Source organism: Triticum aestivum, chromosome 5B (genome assembly GCF_018294505.1).
Source record: "Triticum aestivum cultivar Chinese Spring chromosome 5B, IWGSC CS RefSeq v2.1, whole genome shotgun sequence".
Lineage (NCBI taxonomy): Eukaryota > Viridiplantae > Streptophyta > Magnoliopsida > Poales > Poaceae > Triticum > Triticum aestivum.
The window spans coordinates 422,725,722-422,741,414 of NC_057807.1; the positions used below are offsets into that span (position 1 = coordinate 422,725,722).

At 41.5% G+C, this 15,693-nt stretch overlaps 1 protein-coding gene and 1 long non-coding RNA gene across 6 annotated transcripts; one reads left to right on the plus strand and one right to left on the minus strand.

Moving 5' to 3' along the window:
* Nucleotides 1-217: 217 nt before the first annotated feature.
* On the minus strand, nucleotides 218-8,777 carry LOC123112230 (receptor like protein kinase S.2). 5 transcript variants are annotated; one of them, XM_044533164.1, is made up of 13 exons: nucleotides 8,444-8,771; nucleotides 7,940-8,083; nucleotides 7,585-7,849; nucleotides 7,256-7,484; nucleotides 7,025-7,175; nucleotides 6,692-6,910; nucleotides 5,190-5,238; nucleotides 4,443-4,765; nucleotides 4,124-4,259; nucleotides 3,877-4,010; nucleotides 3,670-3,793; nucleotides 1,633-1,878; nucleotides 218-1,116 (listed from the first exon to the last, which is right to left on the minus strand). In XM_044533164.1, exons 1-13 carry the CDS (start codon nucleotides 8,468-8,470, stop codon nucleotides 707-709), a joined length of 2,457 nt encoding a protein of 818 aa, XP_044389099.1. In that variant the 5' UTR covers nucleotides 8,471-8,771; the 3' UTR covers nucleotides 218-706. The 5 variants fall into 5 exon arrangements, with proteins under 5 accessions (XP_044389099.1, XP_044389100.1, XP_044389102.1 ...); XM_044533165.1 differs by having other exon boundaries at nucleotides 7,940-8,116; nucleotides 8,444-8,768; XM_044533167.1 differs by lacking the exon at nucleotides 7,256-7,484 and having other exon boundaries at nucleotides 7,025-7,080; nucleotides 8,444-8,777.
* A 304-nt stretch (nucleotides 8,778-9,081) lies between these two features.
* On the plus strand, nucleotides 9,082-13,041 carry LOC123116287 (uncharacterized). Its single transcript, XR_006457014.1, has 3 exons — nucleotides 9,082-10,355; nucleotides 10,448-12,627; nucleotides 12,704-13,041. It is a non-coding gene; the product is annotated as an uncharacterized lncRNA (long non-coding RNA).
* The last annotated feature ends 2,652 nt before the right edge of the window (nucleotides 13,042-15,693 follow it).

Consider the following 15,693-nt stretch of genomic DNA (forward strand, 5'->3'; position numbering starts at 1 on the left):
CCACGGTGGACTGCGTGCAACGCCCGCTAGCTAGGCGCTGCACCGTAGGGTGTGGCGCCGACGTCGCGGACGCTACACAAAAGGGTCAGGGGTGTGAAATAGTTTCACAACCAGTTTATTATGTGAATTGATTTCGTACACAGGTCAAAATTGTCAAATTTGCCTGTAACCTAGGGCCAGGGAACTCCCATGTCCAACAGCCACGGCAACGGGGAGATTGCATAATCCTCTTGAGTTTAATGAAACAATAAGAAAGAATTCTCTCCATTGTCAATCCTCTCGAGTTGCAAACTTGGTACAGATTGTAACAGGTTTTTCAATTCGGTTTGCTATTATTGCCTATTGTGAACATAAATTACAGCCAAAACATGTTTTACCTTTACAGCACTGTCGATACCATGTCAATGTGTCATCAAGATTGGTGTCGTCTTCATCTTATCAGTGTTTGTAGCGAGTCATCTTGCTTCTCGGCAGGCAAAATCGTGCTTAATTCTGAGGTGTAAGGTGTTTCAGCCGTCAGCATCAAATATATTACATCTTGACACTGTCCAGTGTTGGTAATAGCATGTGTGGACGACTTCATAAATTTAGCTCCTGCGTCTGCGTGCGTGGCATCCTCATGATTCGTTTGCAGTCTACCACCAAGCTCAGTAACAACTCAGATCAAACCCTGTCCTGCTATGCCAAGCGAACAGATGGCTTTGGGTCACGACGGCCCCCCTCCGAAGATATTCCAGCGAGATTTGCCGTTCTTCCTGCTCGCAGTGACCTTTTTGTTTGATTCCTGGTGCTCCGCTGCTTCTGGTTCCTCGGCTTCCTGAACACCTTCAAGGACAGAGACCACCGAGTCCATGGTCGGCCTCTTTTTGGGGTCCAAGCAAACGCACTCGAGGGCAAGGGCAGCGATTTTCTGCACCGCACCGAATGAGTAAATACCTCCTAGCTTGGCATCTATGATACAACGTATCTTGTGCTTATGTTTGAGATATGGTCTGGCCCAGTCCACAAGGTGTTGCTCCTCTGCTGGTCGGTTCGGGTCAAGGGCACGGCGACCTGACAACATCTCCAGAAGCAATACTCCAAAGCCATAGATGTCACACTTCTGTGTAAGTCGGCCTGCAAGTGTAAAGTTGTTAAATACTCCCTCCGTCCCAAAACAAGTGTTGTGGCTTTAGTTCAAATTTGTTCAAACCTGAACTAAAGCCACGACACTTATTTTGGGATGGAGTGAGTATATAAGCTTATCACACCCTGAATATGAGCTCTGGATGAAGGTGATAAGAAACAGAAAGGCACCATTACAACATCTTCGCACCAACGTAAATAATATTTGTCAATCGATGGATTAATAGTAGAAATAATAAAATCCTTCAAAATAAAAACAAACCTATTTACAGTTTTACACTTTCTCTAAATTAAGGACCACGCACAACTTATTGAACCCATAGTAGATACTACTACTTGTAAAGCAATGAAAGGTAGCCTTGTAGGGCTTTATGTACCATTTAAGCCAAGTACATGGCTATTTGTAAGCATATAAAGAAGTTAGTTGAGATGTTCGTACACAGTACTTTATGGAGATATTTTATGATAGTCAGATTGCTATTTATCTTATAAAGGATCGAACTTCACCTGAAATAACAAAGAAGTTGCAACTCTTTCTTTCTATCAACATCGAGGTGTGAGCTTTGTATTCTCTTGAGAGTGAAAAACAACTTTCAAGATGCCATTGCTCCTTTAAAGACGAGGCCAAATGTTGGGCGCAAGCTGGGGCACAGGGGCTGCGAGTAGTCCTGCCCGCCTCCTGGGATGTCCACTGATCGGAGGCGCTAGGACCCTGTAAATATAACCTCCTAGGAGGCATGTACTCTCTCTCACCTTTTCAATGCAATGAAACGCAAAAATCACTTTGCGTTTTCTCGAAAAAACATTGCTCATATTGATTTTAATATATTGCTGAGATGACAAAGCTAGTTCCTACTACTGAGTTTTGAGATTCCCTCAAGCTTGGTTGGTGTTAATGTTTTGCCATCCAAGAGGCCTTTCTACGCTGAGTGAACAGTCAGCTGTTGAAAGACTCGAGTTTATTGATTCCTTGCATGTTATTATACTACAAAGCACGGACACGGCTGGAAGTGCCGAACTGCCGTTCTGATACGGCGGGATATGCCGGGATACGCGAACTTTGCAGTATCCCCTGAATTTTGATTTTAAAGAAAGAAAAAACACAGGGATACGCCGGGACACGTGCGGGATACGTTTGGGACACGGCCTGGCCCAAAACAGCCTCGGCCCAACCCAGTATAGCTAACCTATTTTGCAGGAACTCCCGCACGCTCTCGTCTCAAGGACGAGGTGCTCCCTCCCAGCCTCCCAGGTCGCACTGGAACGTGCCGCCAGCCTCCTGGGTCGAAGCCGCCGCCGCCGCCGGCAGCGATGCCTGGATTTAACCGGCGACCGCTGGTGCTACCCCCAGCCTCGCAGGTAACCCAGCAGCCTCTCCCCTCTCCTCTTTCCTCAACCTCTTTGTTATGTGGCTGCTAGAAGGAGGGCGCGAGAGGGCCAGCCGGGGCCTTTCTGCCCACGGCCGGGCAAGACTGCGGGCAAGAGGGAAGGGATTTCCTTCTTAATTCTTGCTTGATTAGATTGATACGTCTCCTCTCTTTATATAGAGAGGTTTACTTGACTCCCAAGCAAGGCTTACTTGACCCCTAAGCAAGCGACCCTTATCTCTAATTAACCCTAAGACTAACGGGCTATACCGCCAGCCCAGGCCCATTAGGCCCATTACACACTCTAACACTCCCCAAGAGGCCGTTGCATGCAAACTATAGTAGACTAGTTCACCATGGAGTTCGCTAGTTCTCTGCCTCCAGCTTGCCATGCTAATTTTTAATCATGTACTGGACTAGGAGCCAGCCTCACTTTTGGATGTTTGGTTCAGTCAAATCATAGTTGGAGGATCATAATGGAAAGTCACCAAACCGAAGGTACTAATAAACCGGACGCACAATCAGATAAGAAAGAACAACGAGCTTGCGCCGTGCGTGGATTCACTTTTTCCGGCTGCTCGGTTCTTAGAAAAGAGGTCGGAGGTTCTTTTTAAAAACTGAGCAAATACCATGGTTTTGGAGATACCGTGGTGTAAATACCACACTTTTTTTTGGGTAGCCAAACAGCTCACAGTAAATAAAACTATAAAAATTGAAAAAAATGTGGTATTCTCATAATACCTAGAAAAATACTGAGCTATCAAACGGCTTTAAATGAAGATTGTAAATATATGATCAGAACTCTATCGGAGGTCAGCATCTATCGTAGCAAAGGCCGGTAGACCAGGTGTGAGGAGAGCAAAGCACCGATGTTATGGATCATTCGGTCGTTCCTATTAGTCGACTGGCTTTCTACTTTCGAACTGAACTCACTTGTAGGCAACCTTATATGCACCTCTTGTATGCCAAACCAGATAACCTCATTGTTAATTTCTGCATGTGCAAACACTTTGGATATGGTGAAGAACGCTGTTGACCCATCCTGCGCCAATATTTTTTTTAAGGTTCTCCATGTGAAAATTCTATGTCCCAATCTTTGATCTACTTTGTTTATGCTTGTCAGTTTCAAATGAAAAACCTATATGCATAATGTCTGAAGTTGTACTTTTAAGATTACCTGTTGCCACATATTCTGGAGCTGCATAACCATATGTTCCCATAATCCTCGTAGATAAATGACTCTCCTCACCAACAGGACCATTAACTGCCAATCCAAGACCGGTGAGCTTCACGTTATAGTCCTACAGAGTAGTATGGTGTGTTCCTTTGAGTAGACATCACATGCCCATATAGGTGAAGTAAGATGTATTGGTGATTCACTTACTGTGTCAAGGAGAATATTGGAATTCTTAACATCTCTAACAATAATATTTGTACTGTGAAGGTAAGCTAGTGCTTTTGCAGCTCCAAGTGCAACTTTCATTCTCATGTTCCATGAAAGAGGTTGACATGAGCCTCCTACATCAATGATTTATGCATCAATTCATAAATATAACATACTATGGCGTTAATCTATGCAGTATGAATAACAGTGGACACCAGTGGAAGCACAATGCCCTACTTTAACTTACTCCTGAAAAGATGATTTTCCAAGCTCCCATGTGGTAAAAACTCGTAAACGAGTAGCCGGTACTCATCCTCTAAGCAGTAGCCAAATAGCTTCACAAGGTTGGGATGGGAAAGGTGACCTAGGTGATTAATTTCTGCCTATAAATGGAAAGTTAACAGAGATAAAAAATCATACAATATTTGATCAGCACTTCTGAAGCTGTAACTGATAAATTTGAAGTCATCATTTCAAGATAAGATTTTCAAACTGCACTTAAGCCAAACATGAATCTAGACAGCTTCGAGGTCAACAACACAAAGTAGAAAAACAGTCATACTCACCAACCATTCTTGGTGCTCTTGCAAACTCTCCGGGTTGAATCTTTTCACTGCGACAGGTATACCAGTGCCAGGTTTGCAAGGTGAAAATGTGTTCTCATCAATCCATCCTTTACATACACATCCAAATCCTCCTTCACCGGTCATTGTGTTAGCACGGAACCTCCTTGTGGCTAACCTGAGATTATCATAACTGAAGATTTTAACACTGGCTGATGGCAAGATCTGGCATTTAATATTCGTGCTTAGAAGCACCGAATCCGAAGAGGCTCGAGTGGCTCGACTGCTGCAGGAACTAATCATACTCCCATCTTTTGCAAACATTCCTGCATATCATGTCTTCAGTACTCTTTATGGAACAAAACATACACAGAAATACCAAATTAGATTAATATTTAAAAGAAAATGTTCTCTGGTGGATAAGCTTTTGCATTGATCTACCTCAGGTCCATAGTTATCATGTTCTGCAAGATTCAAGTGTTTGATTCTATTTTTTAGGGAAACTTTGCACAGAAATTAGGAATAGGCTGAAGCAAGCCATGCTCACTTCATTCACTTGGCCATCATCTAAAAATGGTATGAGTGGAGGGAAGCATAGTAACAGTTGGAAAGGTCCAGGAGGATTCCAGTATGCTACTTAGTTGGAGTCTGGTCTTAAGTACTACTCCCTCTGTCCCATAATATAAGAGCGTTTTTGACACTACACTACTGTAAAAAACGCTCTATGGGACGGAGGGACTAAATGCTTACCTGAGTTTACACATGGGTTGAAGGCCTGATTGCTTCGTAGATTGGTGACCTACAACAACGAACTTTAGGGCATCAGCTCTTGTTTACATGAGTCTCTCTTAGACTGAAAATATAGTAGTATTTTACCACAAAAAAATATAGCAGCATTGAAATATTATTAGTCCTATTCTGTAGACACGCATAAACCACATTACAGTGATTGGTTGAGACATCAAAGAGCTGGTAATCTACTTTCAGTTTGTCAGGTGGGAAGACACAAGCAAATAATTTTGAACTTATTTACATGTCACAAAGTTAATGTATTTCTATGGATAACGTACAGTTAAACTAGTTATTTTATGCATCAGAACATCCCCATATATTTTTAGAAAACAACACGATAGAAAATAGGTGAATGTGCAAAAAGAGGGTTCCTCCATAGATTAAGATCTTTTTCGGTTCTCACGCGTAACTTTAAATAAAGGTAACTTAGATTGGCAGGGTTAGTAAGAAGTGTGCTTTTTGCAAACATGAGGAATCTGTCCAGGACTTGTTCTTTGACTATTAGCTCACGCATTTTGCGTGGTGTATGGTCCGATCTGGCATTCCTACACCACAGAGCACTACTGATATGTTTGGCAATTAGCTCTTACAGGACCTAAAAGATTTAGGGAAAACTTATTAGCTGGCGCGGGCGAGCGGCAACATATTGGGCAGTCAAGCTGTGCAGCCCTGGATGCGGACCTGGGTGCTACTACTGCAGCAAGAGGGCAGGGGAATGGCGCTCTCAGCGTGTACAAGGTTGGCCATAGAGGTATGACTGCTTTTCATGAGCTATGGTTGGCAGTCTAGTTTTTGCGCGTCATCGGATGATGAGGACCACGGTGGTGATGGCTTCGTAGTATCACCACATTTTATCTTTTGCCGAACCTTTTAATCCAATATCTTGATTACTGGACTGTGTAACCGTTACAGAAACATTGTTTCAGTGTTGGAAACTTTTATGGCTGTGCACATCCTGGATGCAGAGGCTTAGCGGTGAATCGTCTACATACTAGAGCAATAAAAAGTTCCATTATCTAAAGACATAGTTAGTTATTCATCTTAGTAAATGTGGTGAACAATTCTAGTAAACTAGGAATCTAATTCAATCAGGCTATAAATAATAATGCCCATCTATCTACTAAATATTAAATCCAATAAGCACATACAAAAGGACGTATTTTTAGCTCTAGCAACTTATACTGTTATAGAAATATCTTGTTTCTATTTCTTAGAGATTGCATAATTACATGAAAATAGCATACAGAAGGTTAAGTAAATAAATAGTATAGGTAATGAAGTAAAAGGGCAGGAGTGTATGAGTAGTAAATTAGTGGTTATTTAGAGAATATGGCAAGGAGTTTAATTTAGCTCTTCCACATATGTTCATGTATCAAGAAGAAAGGCACAATCTGTGGACAGATGAAAAAAAAAAGCCATGCCAAAGATGAAGGTATCACCAGTACAGTGTGAGAATATACCTGCTCTATTGTTGAACTTCTGGCTGTATCAATCTTATTTAGTTCATCGATAATGGTAGTATCAATCTTACTCAATTCATCCACAACCTCGGCTATAGTAGGCCTTTTCGCTCGGTCAGCCTCCACACATTTTAATGCTATTTCAATGCATTTCTTAACTCCATGTGATGTATCTGACAACACAGTTGTCCGCAACGCCTTTTCCCAGTTTCCATGTACCTGCACAATTGAGACATAATATGCTGGAAGGTGACACACATGCACACTGGTAAGTCGATAGAGCATAATATTTTGGGAAAACAATATTGTTTGACATAGATGATATTTTCTTACAAGTTGAATAAATTCTTGGGAAGACATATCCGCAAAGTTGGAGTAGCCCTGGTGTCCTGCCATTATTTTTATGATTGTAACGCCCAAACTGAATACGTCAAACTTTGGTGTGATGTGGAACCTATTGATGTATTCTGGTGGCATGTATCCACTGCACGTATCAAATACGCTTACTTTAATACCAAGTTATAACCAAAGAATCCGATTACTTTTCATCAGTTATGAGCTTACGGTGTTCCTATAATTCCTTTGGTGGAACAGGTTTCTGTTGAATCGAAGAGTCTGGACAGACCAAAATCTCCTATCTTTGGCATCATATTCCTATCCAGCAATATATTGGCTGGTTTCAAGTCCAGATGGAAAATTGATTCTTTTGATCCATTATGAAGGTAATTTAATCCCTCACAAATTCCTTTAATGATTTTGTAACGCGTGTGCCAACCAAATCCGCAGGATTCGTCTACAGAGATAAACAAAAATATGCCACCAAGCCTTCATTGGGGGATTGTTTTTGCGTTCATGCAAAAAAGGAATACTGTCTAAGTAGAGCAATATCATACCCGAGAGATGTTTGTCAAGGCTTCCACCCTCCAAGTATTCAAAGCAGAGAGCTCTATCTTCCACCATAGCAAAAACATATTTCCCATTGTGCTCTACGCATTTATGACGTATTTCATGGCAGTAGCCAACCAATCTTACTATATTTTGATGACGAACCCTCATAAGGTTAGTACACTCATTCTGAAATTGCTTGTCGCTGTCAAGTCCTGGATGCTTGTAATAAAGCTTCTTCACAGCAATCACTTCACCATTGTCGAGCGTTCCCTATTAAATTATCATGTTAATATGGTACATGGGTTCTCATAGTCTGTGATAGTATCATTTGAAAAGAGAAATGGTATAAAGCGATCATACCTTGTAGACTACTCCATACCCGCCAACACCAATTCTGTTGTCCTCGGAAAAATCATTTGTAATTTGCTTTAACAATTGGAATGTAAAATCCCTTGGTGTCGTACTTGAGTGCTGTGACTCGTTCTCCATCGTATACTCTATTTCCTAGTAGGACGACAACTTCGACATATCATCGACCTAATAATACCACAAAAATTCTTTCAGAGAAGATATGGGCATGTATATGCTTATTTTAGGAACGTATATGCACAATTTTAAACAAAGAATAGACATTTTGATGCAGCCACACATTCAAGCATATGTTTTACTGAAGGCTTACAGAGCCTAAACTTTGGGCCCAATCAGAATTGACTACAATGTCTCCCAACTAAGCAGAGAATACCCCAAAAGGAAAAACTAATAGGAGTGCATGGATGTCGCCAGCGAGGTGTGTGAAATCTTATGAGACATCAAAAAAACAGAGAAAGGGGGAGGAAGAACCGAAGAGCAGATATGGGCCCTTACCTCTGTACCTGCGGTGGCATGGCACATACGGCGCAGGGAGTCGCCGTCAACCGCCGGCAGTAGCTACTGAGAGAAACTGCTAGGTAGGTCGCTGCTGGTGGGTGCGCCCCCCTCCCCCTCCCCTCGCACCGCCGGCGAGCAGGACGGCCGCAGGCCCGCAGGCTGGAAGTTGGGGAGGACCGCCGGAGGGCTGCGAGGTTGGAAAGTGGGAGTGGGAGTGGGCAGAACTTGACCCATTAATGAAAGTGGTAAACTATGGAGGCGGCGAAGCTTCTGCGCGTCCCCGCGGAAGCGACTACAGCGAGCGGCGGTCAATCCCGCGTTCGTAGCTCCTGTCGTTGTTCCTTGGAGTTGGACTGATGGACTCTCGCGCGAACTACCCGGCGGCCGTTGGATCATTTACCCGATCTCAAAGCAGGCCTGCGTGACACGTCAAGTCGTCAACTAATCCAGAAACAAGCATCTCGGGAGTAACCGGTGCGTTCTAGGTTAGCCACTATCGGTCGTCGGATTGTTTTTTTCTTAAAATCTAAAAAGTGGGTGTGCGCTATTTAGCGCTCGCGAGCGGTCACACGCTGGCCCCATGATTCTCGCCCGAACCACCGTATGCATTGCCTGTAGAGATTTTTCACTATTCACCCACGTCTTCATCCCACCTCAGCTTGCTGCCACGCCATGGAGGTGGTCGCTGCCCTCAACGTCCGCGCCCTCTACTCCCCTCCCACCTCCCTCCTCTCCTCTCCCTCCCCTTGCCTCCACCTTGCCGCCCACGCGCTCACCTCCCCCGCGCCTTCGCCCCCACCATCCCCAAGTAGCACTTCCTGACCCCCAATTCAGACCTCATCGGTGGCCGCGGCTCCAGGGATGGCGTCGCGATGGTATGAGGAGCTACGCTTGGATCTGCTCCCTAGCCGAATCTGCTCCATGGCTCATCCAGCTGAGTAATTTGATTGTCGCATTCTTGCTTGAGAGGTTATCTCGTTCCCGAGGGGAACGACGTTTGAGCGGCCGCCGCCGGATTTAGTATCATTCCTTTAGAAGAACAGAATCATGTACCTGGTCATCACTAGGCTCCTCATTGGAGCGATCAATTTTGCACCTGGATCTGATCTGCTCTCATCTTTATTTCCCTGATCTACGATCTTACATGTTGTAGTGCCTTTTTTTGTGTAAACTGTCAAATACTACTAGTCTAGTTGCACATATAGTAGTCTCGGTTGAATATAATCATCGGAAAGTTGCACAATATAGTGATATTAAAATGGCTAGATGATGTTTTCGCTTAAGTTAATTTATTTTTGCTAGTCACATTTTTGGTTGGCATCCACAGTAGTTGTAGTTGCACACATGATATCTCACGCTCGTATTACTTACTCAAGTATAGCTAGACGCGCGACCAACTACTACTATAAACTGGAAGAATGTTGCACACGCACGACCATGAAGTTGCACACTCTCGTTGGTATAGTCGCACGCATGCGACCGCTTGAAATAAGTGTTTTCTTTAGTCAGCTAACACTGTAACGCTTGTATGTTCTGTAAATTATCAATCTTGAATTTTCTGAAGAGCATAGAAAGAGTTGCACAACCATATTTTCAGAGTTGTGCATTGACTACCATGCAGTTGGTCGGGGTTGTTGTCAAAGTTGCACATCCTACAGGTAGGGATTTGCTTAAGTTGATCTATTTTTGCTAGTCACATTTTTTGTGGCATCTGCAGTGTTGTAGTTGCGCATATAGTAGTTCTCAGTTGGATATAACCATGAAAACTTGTACAACACTGTGGTAAACTGGAAACATGTCGTCCTACAAGTAGGCCTCATCGCCCAGCTTTTTTGTAACTAGGCAGGTCCCCTTATCCAAGTTGTTTTGAATGTTCGGTGAAGGAGAGGTGCCTGGCAGTGAAATAGAGGTTCATATTTTCTTTTTCTTTTATCCTATGACCATTTATTATGCTCTTCTCTTTTACCATCTCAGCAGTTCTATCTTTTTTGTTCATTGTAGGGTTCTCCAAATAGGACCTCTTGGCGAACTCAAAACGTGCTGCTAAGCGGCAACCATGTGGCGCTGATAATGACGTGGATGGAGAGGATGATGACGTGTCCCAGAGAGTATCTAAATGAGCTGGCATCCTCAGGCTTTTCTAGTTGTACAAGAGTACCTAATTAGTTGGCATCCTCAACATTTCTAGTTCCATAATACCATCCAACTAGTTGACATCCTCGGTCTTTTTGTAGTTGCATCACACCCTCAACATTTTCTTCTAGAAGCCTGAAACCTGGATGTGCATTTTTTTGGTTAGTCATGCAAGTACTGAATATTTCTTTTACCAAGAATATCTAATTAATTGGTATCCTCAATGATAGAGGCGGGGGTAGTCATGTCCTCATCACTCAAGATTTATAGTTGCACAAGAGTATTCAATTAGTTGGCATCGACAACATTTCTACTTGCACAAACAGTATCCAACTAATTGACATCCTCAACCTTTCTAGTTGCACAAGAATAACTATTTTTTTAGTCTCATCTTCAACTTTTTAAGGGTTGCCCAAGGGTATCTAATGACTTGGCATCCTCAGCCTTTCTAGTTTCACATGAGTATTTAATTAGTTGGCATCCTAAGCATTTTCTAGTTACACAATAACATCTAACTAGTTGACATCCTCAGCCTTTCTAGTTGCACAAGAGTAACTATTTTAGTTGACATCTGCATTTTGTAGTTGCACAACTAACATAATATCAAGTTGGAATCGTCAACCTTTTTTATCCAGTTTTTTTGAAGAAGAACAAATATTTTGTGTGCAGTGTTAACTAATCACCTTTGGCTCCTTTGGTTTTGCAAAACCGTAGGTCATCACGTCGGAATGTGATCACCTTTGGCACCTTTTATTGATGACAAGAAAAAGAATGTCATCTTCTTTTCTGTTTCACCTTTAGTAACATCCTATAGAACATATTCCCCCTATTGCAATTTGTGTGAGACAAGCCTATTTGTACGCTCGTTTTTAATACCGTTCTTGTGCTTTTTCTAGTTTGGTTTCTTTGATGCACACATTTACAGCAAAAGTTGGGCTTTGTTTACAAGTTTAGTTGCACAATTATATGTTTATATTTGCAGACAACAAACCCAGTTTTTTTTAGTTTCATCTAGTCTGTGTGTTGGTTGAAGGGGAGCCTTGGCGCAGTGGTAAAGCTGTTGCCTTATGACCATGAGGTCACGGGTTCAAGTCCTGGAAACAGCCTCTTACAGAAATGTAGGGAAAGGCTGCGTACTATAGACCCAAAGTGGTCGGACCCTTCCCCGACCCTGCGCAAGCGGGAGCTACATGCACCGGGCTGCCCTTTTTTTTTAGTCTGTGTGTTGGTTGCACACATTTTTTGCAAGAAAAGATGGACTGAATGTAGTGTTTGTGCAAATAGAAGCCCATATTTGTGCCAACTAAACATGGATCCAAAACCATCTTTTCCTGCAATGTGTGCAACCAACAGCCAAAAGATTAGAACAGATGGTCTCTAGTCTGAGTTGTTTTGTTGCACATTTGCATAAAAAGGTTGGCTTGGACCCATGCTTAGTTGCATAAATATGTTCAGAAACAGTACACCCAGTCCATATTTCTAGTTTGGGATGTTTCCTTTGCACACATGTTGCAGGAAAGTTGGTTATGGACCAATGGCTTAGTTGCACAAATATGTGCTTCTTTTTGCACAAACAGTACACCCGATCCATCTTTCTAGTCTGGGTTGTTTGTTGCACATATTTTGTAGGAAAGTTGTCCTTGGATTAATGCTTAGTGTGCACATATATTTACTCCTTTATAGTTTTGGTTGTTGGTTGCACACATTGCAGGAAAAGTTGGCTTGGATCCATGATTTAGTTGCACAAATATGGGCTTCTATTTGCACAGACACTACATCCACTCCATGTTTCTAGTCTGGGTTGTTTGTTGCACTTTTTTTGCAAAACTACTCCCTTGTGTCTATTTGCACACATCCAGGCAGAAGTTGGTTTTGCTACTGGTCTACTTGCATATAGTGGTGTTTAATTACACAGATATCAGATTATTGTTGCTACTCCCTCCAATTATGGAGAAGATCGGTGGTAGATCCAAAGGCAAAGGGGAAGGGAAAGTGAAGAAGGGAGGATCTGGAGCCAGAAGGGAACTTACCGTGATTGATGATGCCTGGTATGCCTCTCTCCTCCCTCTTGTTACCACTTTAGTTCTTGCCAAAAAAATCACCTTGTTTGGTTTGCCATAGCAGCTCTGTAGGTTTTTGGATCTAGGATGGGATCCTCTTTCTTTTATGGAGAAGAAGAAGGAGATGCCATGGAGAGGAAGTGTGGGCGAGGGAGACGTGGGATCCTCTTTTGTTTGAAATATCCCTCTTTGATGAAATTGATGCTTGCTATGCTTGTGGCCATGATGCCAATATGAATTATGCTTATGGAGATAAACTTGCTATAGTTCCTTATGTTTAGAATGAAATTGTTGCTATTGCACCCATACATGATAGTCCTATTATCTGTTTGAATTCTCCAAACTACACTATCTCGGAGAAGTTTGCGCTTAATAAGGATTATATTGTTGGGTTGCGTTTTACCACTACACATGTTGATTTTGATAAATATAATATGCATGTGCTTGCTACTCCTACTTGCAATTATTATGAGGGAGGGACTACATCTCCACCTCTATATGTTTCCAACACAATAAAATTGCAAGAAACTCCTTATGCTATGTACCGGCCTTTACTTTGTGTGCATGAATTTTTCTTTTACAATATGCCGATGCAAAGGAAGAGAGTTAGACTTCAGTGTTGCATGATATATGTTGCTTTTTGCTCAATACCAAAATACAAATCATTGTTAATTCAAATTGGCTTTGATATACACCTCGGGATCCGGGTGGATCAATTACTTGAGCACTTTATGCCAGGCTTAATGGCTTTAAAGAAAGCGCTGCCAGGGAGACAACCCGGAAGTTTTAGAGAGTCAACTACTTTTGATGTGTGCTTTTATAAAGTTTAAAAACAGAAAATATATAGAGGGTAACCTAAAAAATTTCAAAAAGAAAGTGAAAGTAAGAAAGACGAGCACCGTTGAAGTGGGGGAGCTCCTTGAACTTTGTCCATGCCCATGGATACTTTGCAAATCTTGAATTGCAGAAACTTTTCAACAAAAATAATTATCCCTTGTACAAATCCATTGTATTATAAAAATAATGTGCCAAGATTTTCCTTTCGTATGATTAGATTGCTTGTTTGGTATGTGCAGTGCAAAAATAGAAACTTTAGCTGTAGTGCATGAATTTACAATTTTTTACTGGAACGTAAAAAGTTTCTAATTTTTTTACACAGTACTCTCATGAAAATTGTTTATTTTTTCCTATTTTTTCAGAATTTTTGGAGTTACAGAAGTATGGCCAATGTTCAGATTGCTACAGATTGTTCTGTTTTTGATCCATTGTTTTGCGTGTTTTGATGGAATTGTGGATTTTATCGTTGGTATAAGACATGGTGAAGTTAGAATACAACAGGTATAATGCAAAAATAAAATATGAATGGGTTTGCTACGGTACTTAAAATTAGTGATTTGCTTTATTATACTAACAAATATCTCGAGGGTTTTGTTAAGTTTTGTGTGATTGAAGTTTTCAAGTTTTAGGTGAGATCACGATGGATGAAGAATAAGTAGTGGCAAGAGCCTAAGCTTGGGGATGCTCGAGGCACCCCAAGGTAATATTCAAGGACTCCCTATCAACTAAGCTTGGGGATGCCCCAGAAGGCATCCCCTCTTTCTTCTAATGACCATCGGTAACTTTAATTGGAGGTATATTTTTATTCATCACATGATATGCGTAAATTCTTGGAGCTTGGTGTGCTTTTTATTTTTATTTTAGTAATGCACCATGCTGATATGAGATAGTCCTTGGTTGATTTTATAGAATGCTTCATGCACTTCACCTATATCTTTTGAGTATGACTTTATAGAATGCTTCATGTGCTTCACTTATATCATTTGAAGTTTGGATTGTCTGTTTCTCCACATGTAGAAAACCGCCATTTATAGAATGCTCTTTTGCTTCACTTATATTTGTTAGAGCATGGGCATATCTTTTGTAGAAAGAATTAAACTCTCATGCTTCACTTATATCTATTTAGAGAGTCAACAGGAATTGGTCATTCACATGGTTAGTCATAAAATCCTACATAAAACTTGTAGATCACTGAATATGATATGTTTGATTCCTTGCAATAGTTTTGCGATATTGAGGTGGTAATATGGGGGCATGCTAGTAAAATAATTAAAGTTGAGTATTAATAACAGTGTTAAGGGAAGTAAGTCTTAACCCAAGTAAACCCTCACGCATGTAAAGTGGTGGCCGCTGACATTAGGGGTGAGGTCGGAGCATAATTTATCCTTGATGGAAATCCTTCTGTGTTGTTTGAATCAGGGGTGCGCGATGGTTAACCCCTACCAACCTCCCTCCTAGGGGCATGCTAGTGGTACTTTGCTTCGAGGGTTAATAAAACTTTCACAATAAGTATATGAGTTCTTTATGACTAATGTTGAGTCCATGGATTATATGCATTCTCACCCTTCCACCATTGCTAGCCTCTCTAGTACGACACAACTTTCGCCGGTGCATAAACCCTCCTTATATCTTCCTCAAAACAGCCACCATACCTACCTATCATGGCATTTCCATAGCCATTCTGAGATATATTGCAATGTAACTTCCATCATCATCATATACATGACTTGGGCATTCATTGTCATATTGCTTTGCATGGTTGTAAGATAGCTAGCATGCTATTTTCATGGCTTGTCTGTTTTTTTACATCTTTGTTATGCTAGATCATTGCATATCATGGTACACTGTGAGAGGCATTCATACAGTCATATTTTGTTCTAGTATCGACTTGTAATTTTGAGTTATAAGTAAATAAAAGTGCGATGATCATCATTATTAGAGCATTGTCCCATGTGAGGAAAGGATGATGGAGACTATGATTCCCTCGCAAGTAGGGATGAGAGTCCGAACGAAAAGAAAAAAAGAAAGGCCAAAAAGAGCCCAACAAAAAAAGAAAAAATGAAATGAGAGAAAAAGAGAGAAGGGGCAATGCTACTATCTTTTACCACACTTGTGCTTCAGAGTAACACCATGTGTTTCATATAGAGAGTCTCCTATGTTGTCACTTTCATATACTAGTGGGAATTTTTCATTATAGAACTTGGCATGTATATTCCG

Bases quoted from the DNA above. Each gene is read 5' to 3' on its own strand.
- LOC123112230 (XM_044533164.1), bottom strand. From the start codon at position 8,470: ATGTGCCATGCCACCGCAGGTACAGAG. The intron at 7,485-7,584 runs GTATGATATTGC...TTATCTCTGTAG, and splicing joins CCTTGACAAACATCTCTCGG to ACGAATCCTGCGGATTTGGT. The intron at 1,117-1,632 runs GTGAAGTTCGAT...TTACACTTGCAG, and splicing joins CAACTTCTTTGTTATTTCAG to GCCGACTTACACAGAAGTGT.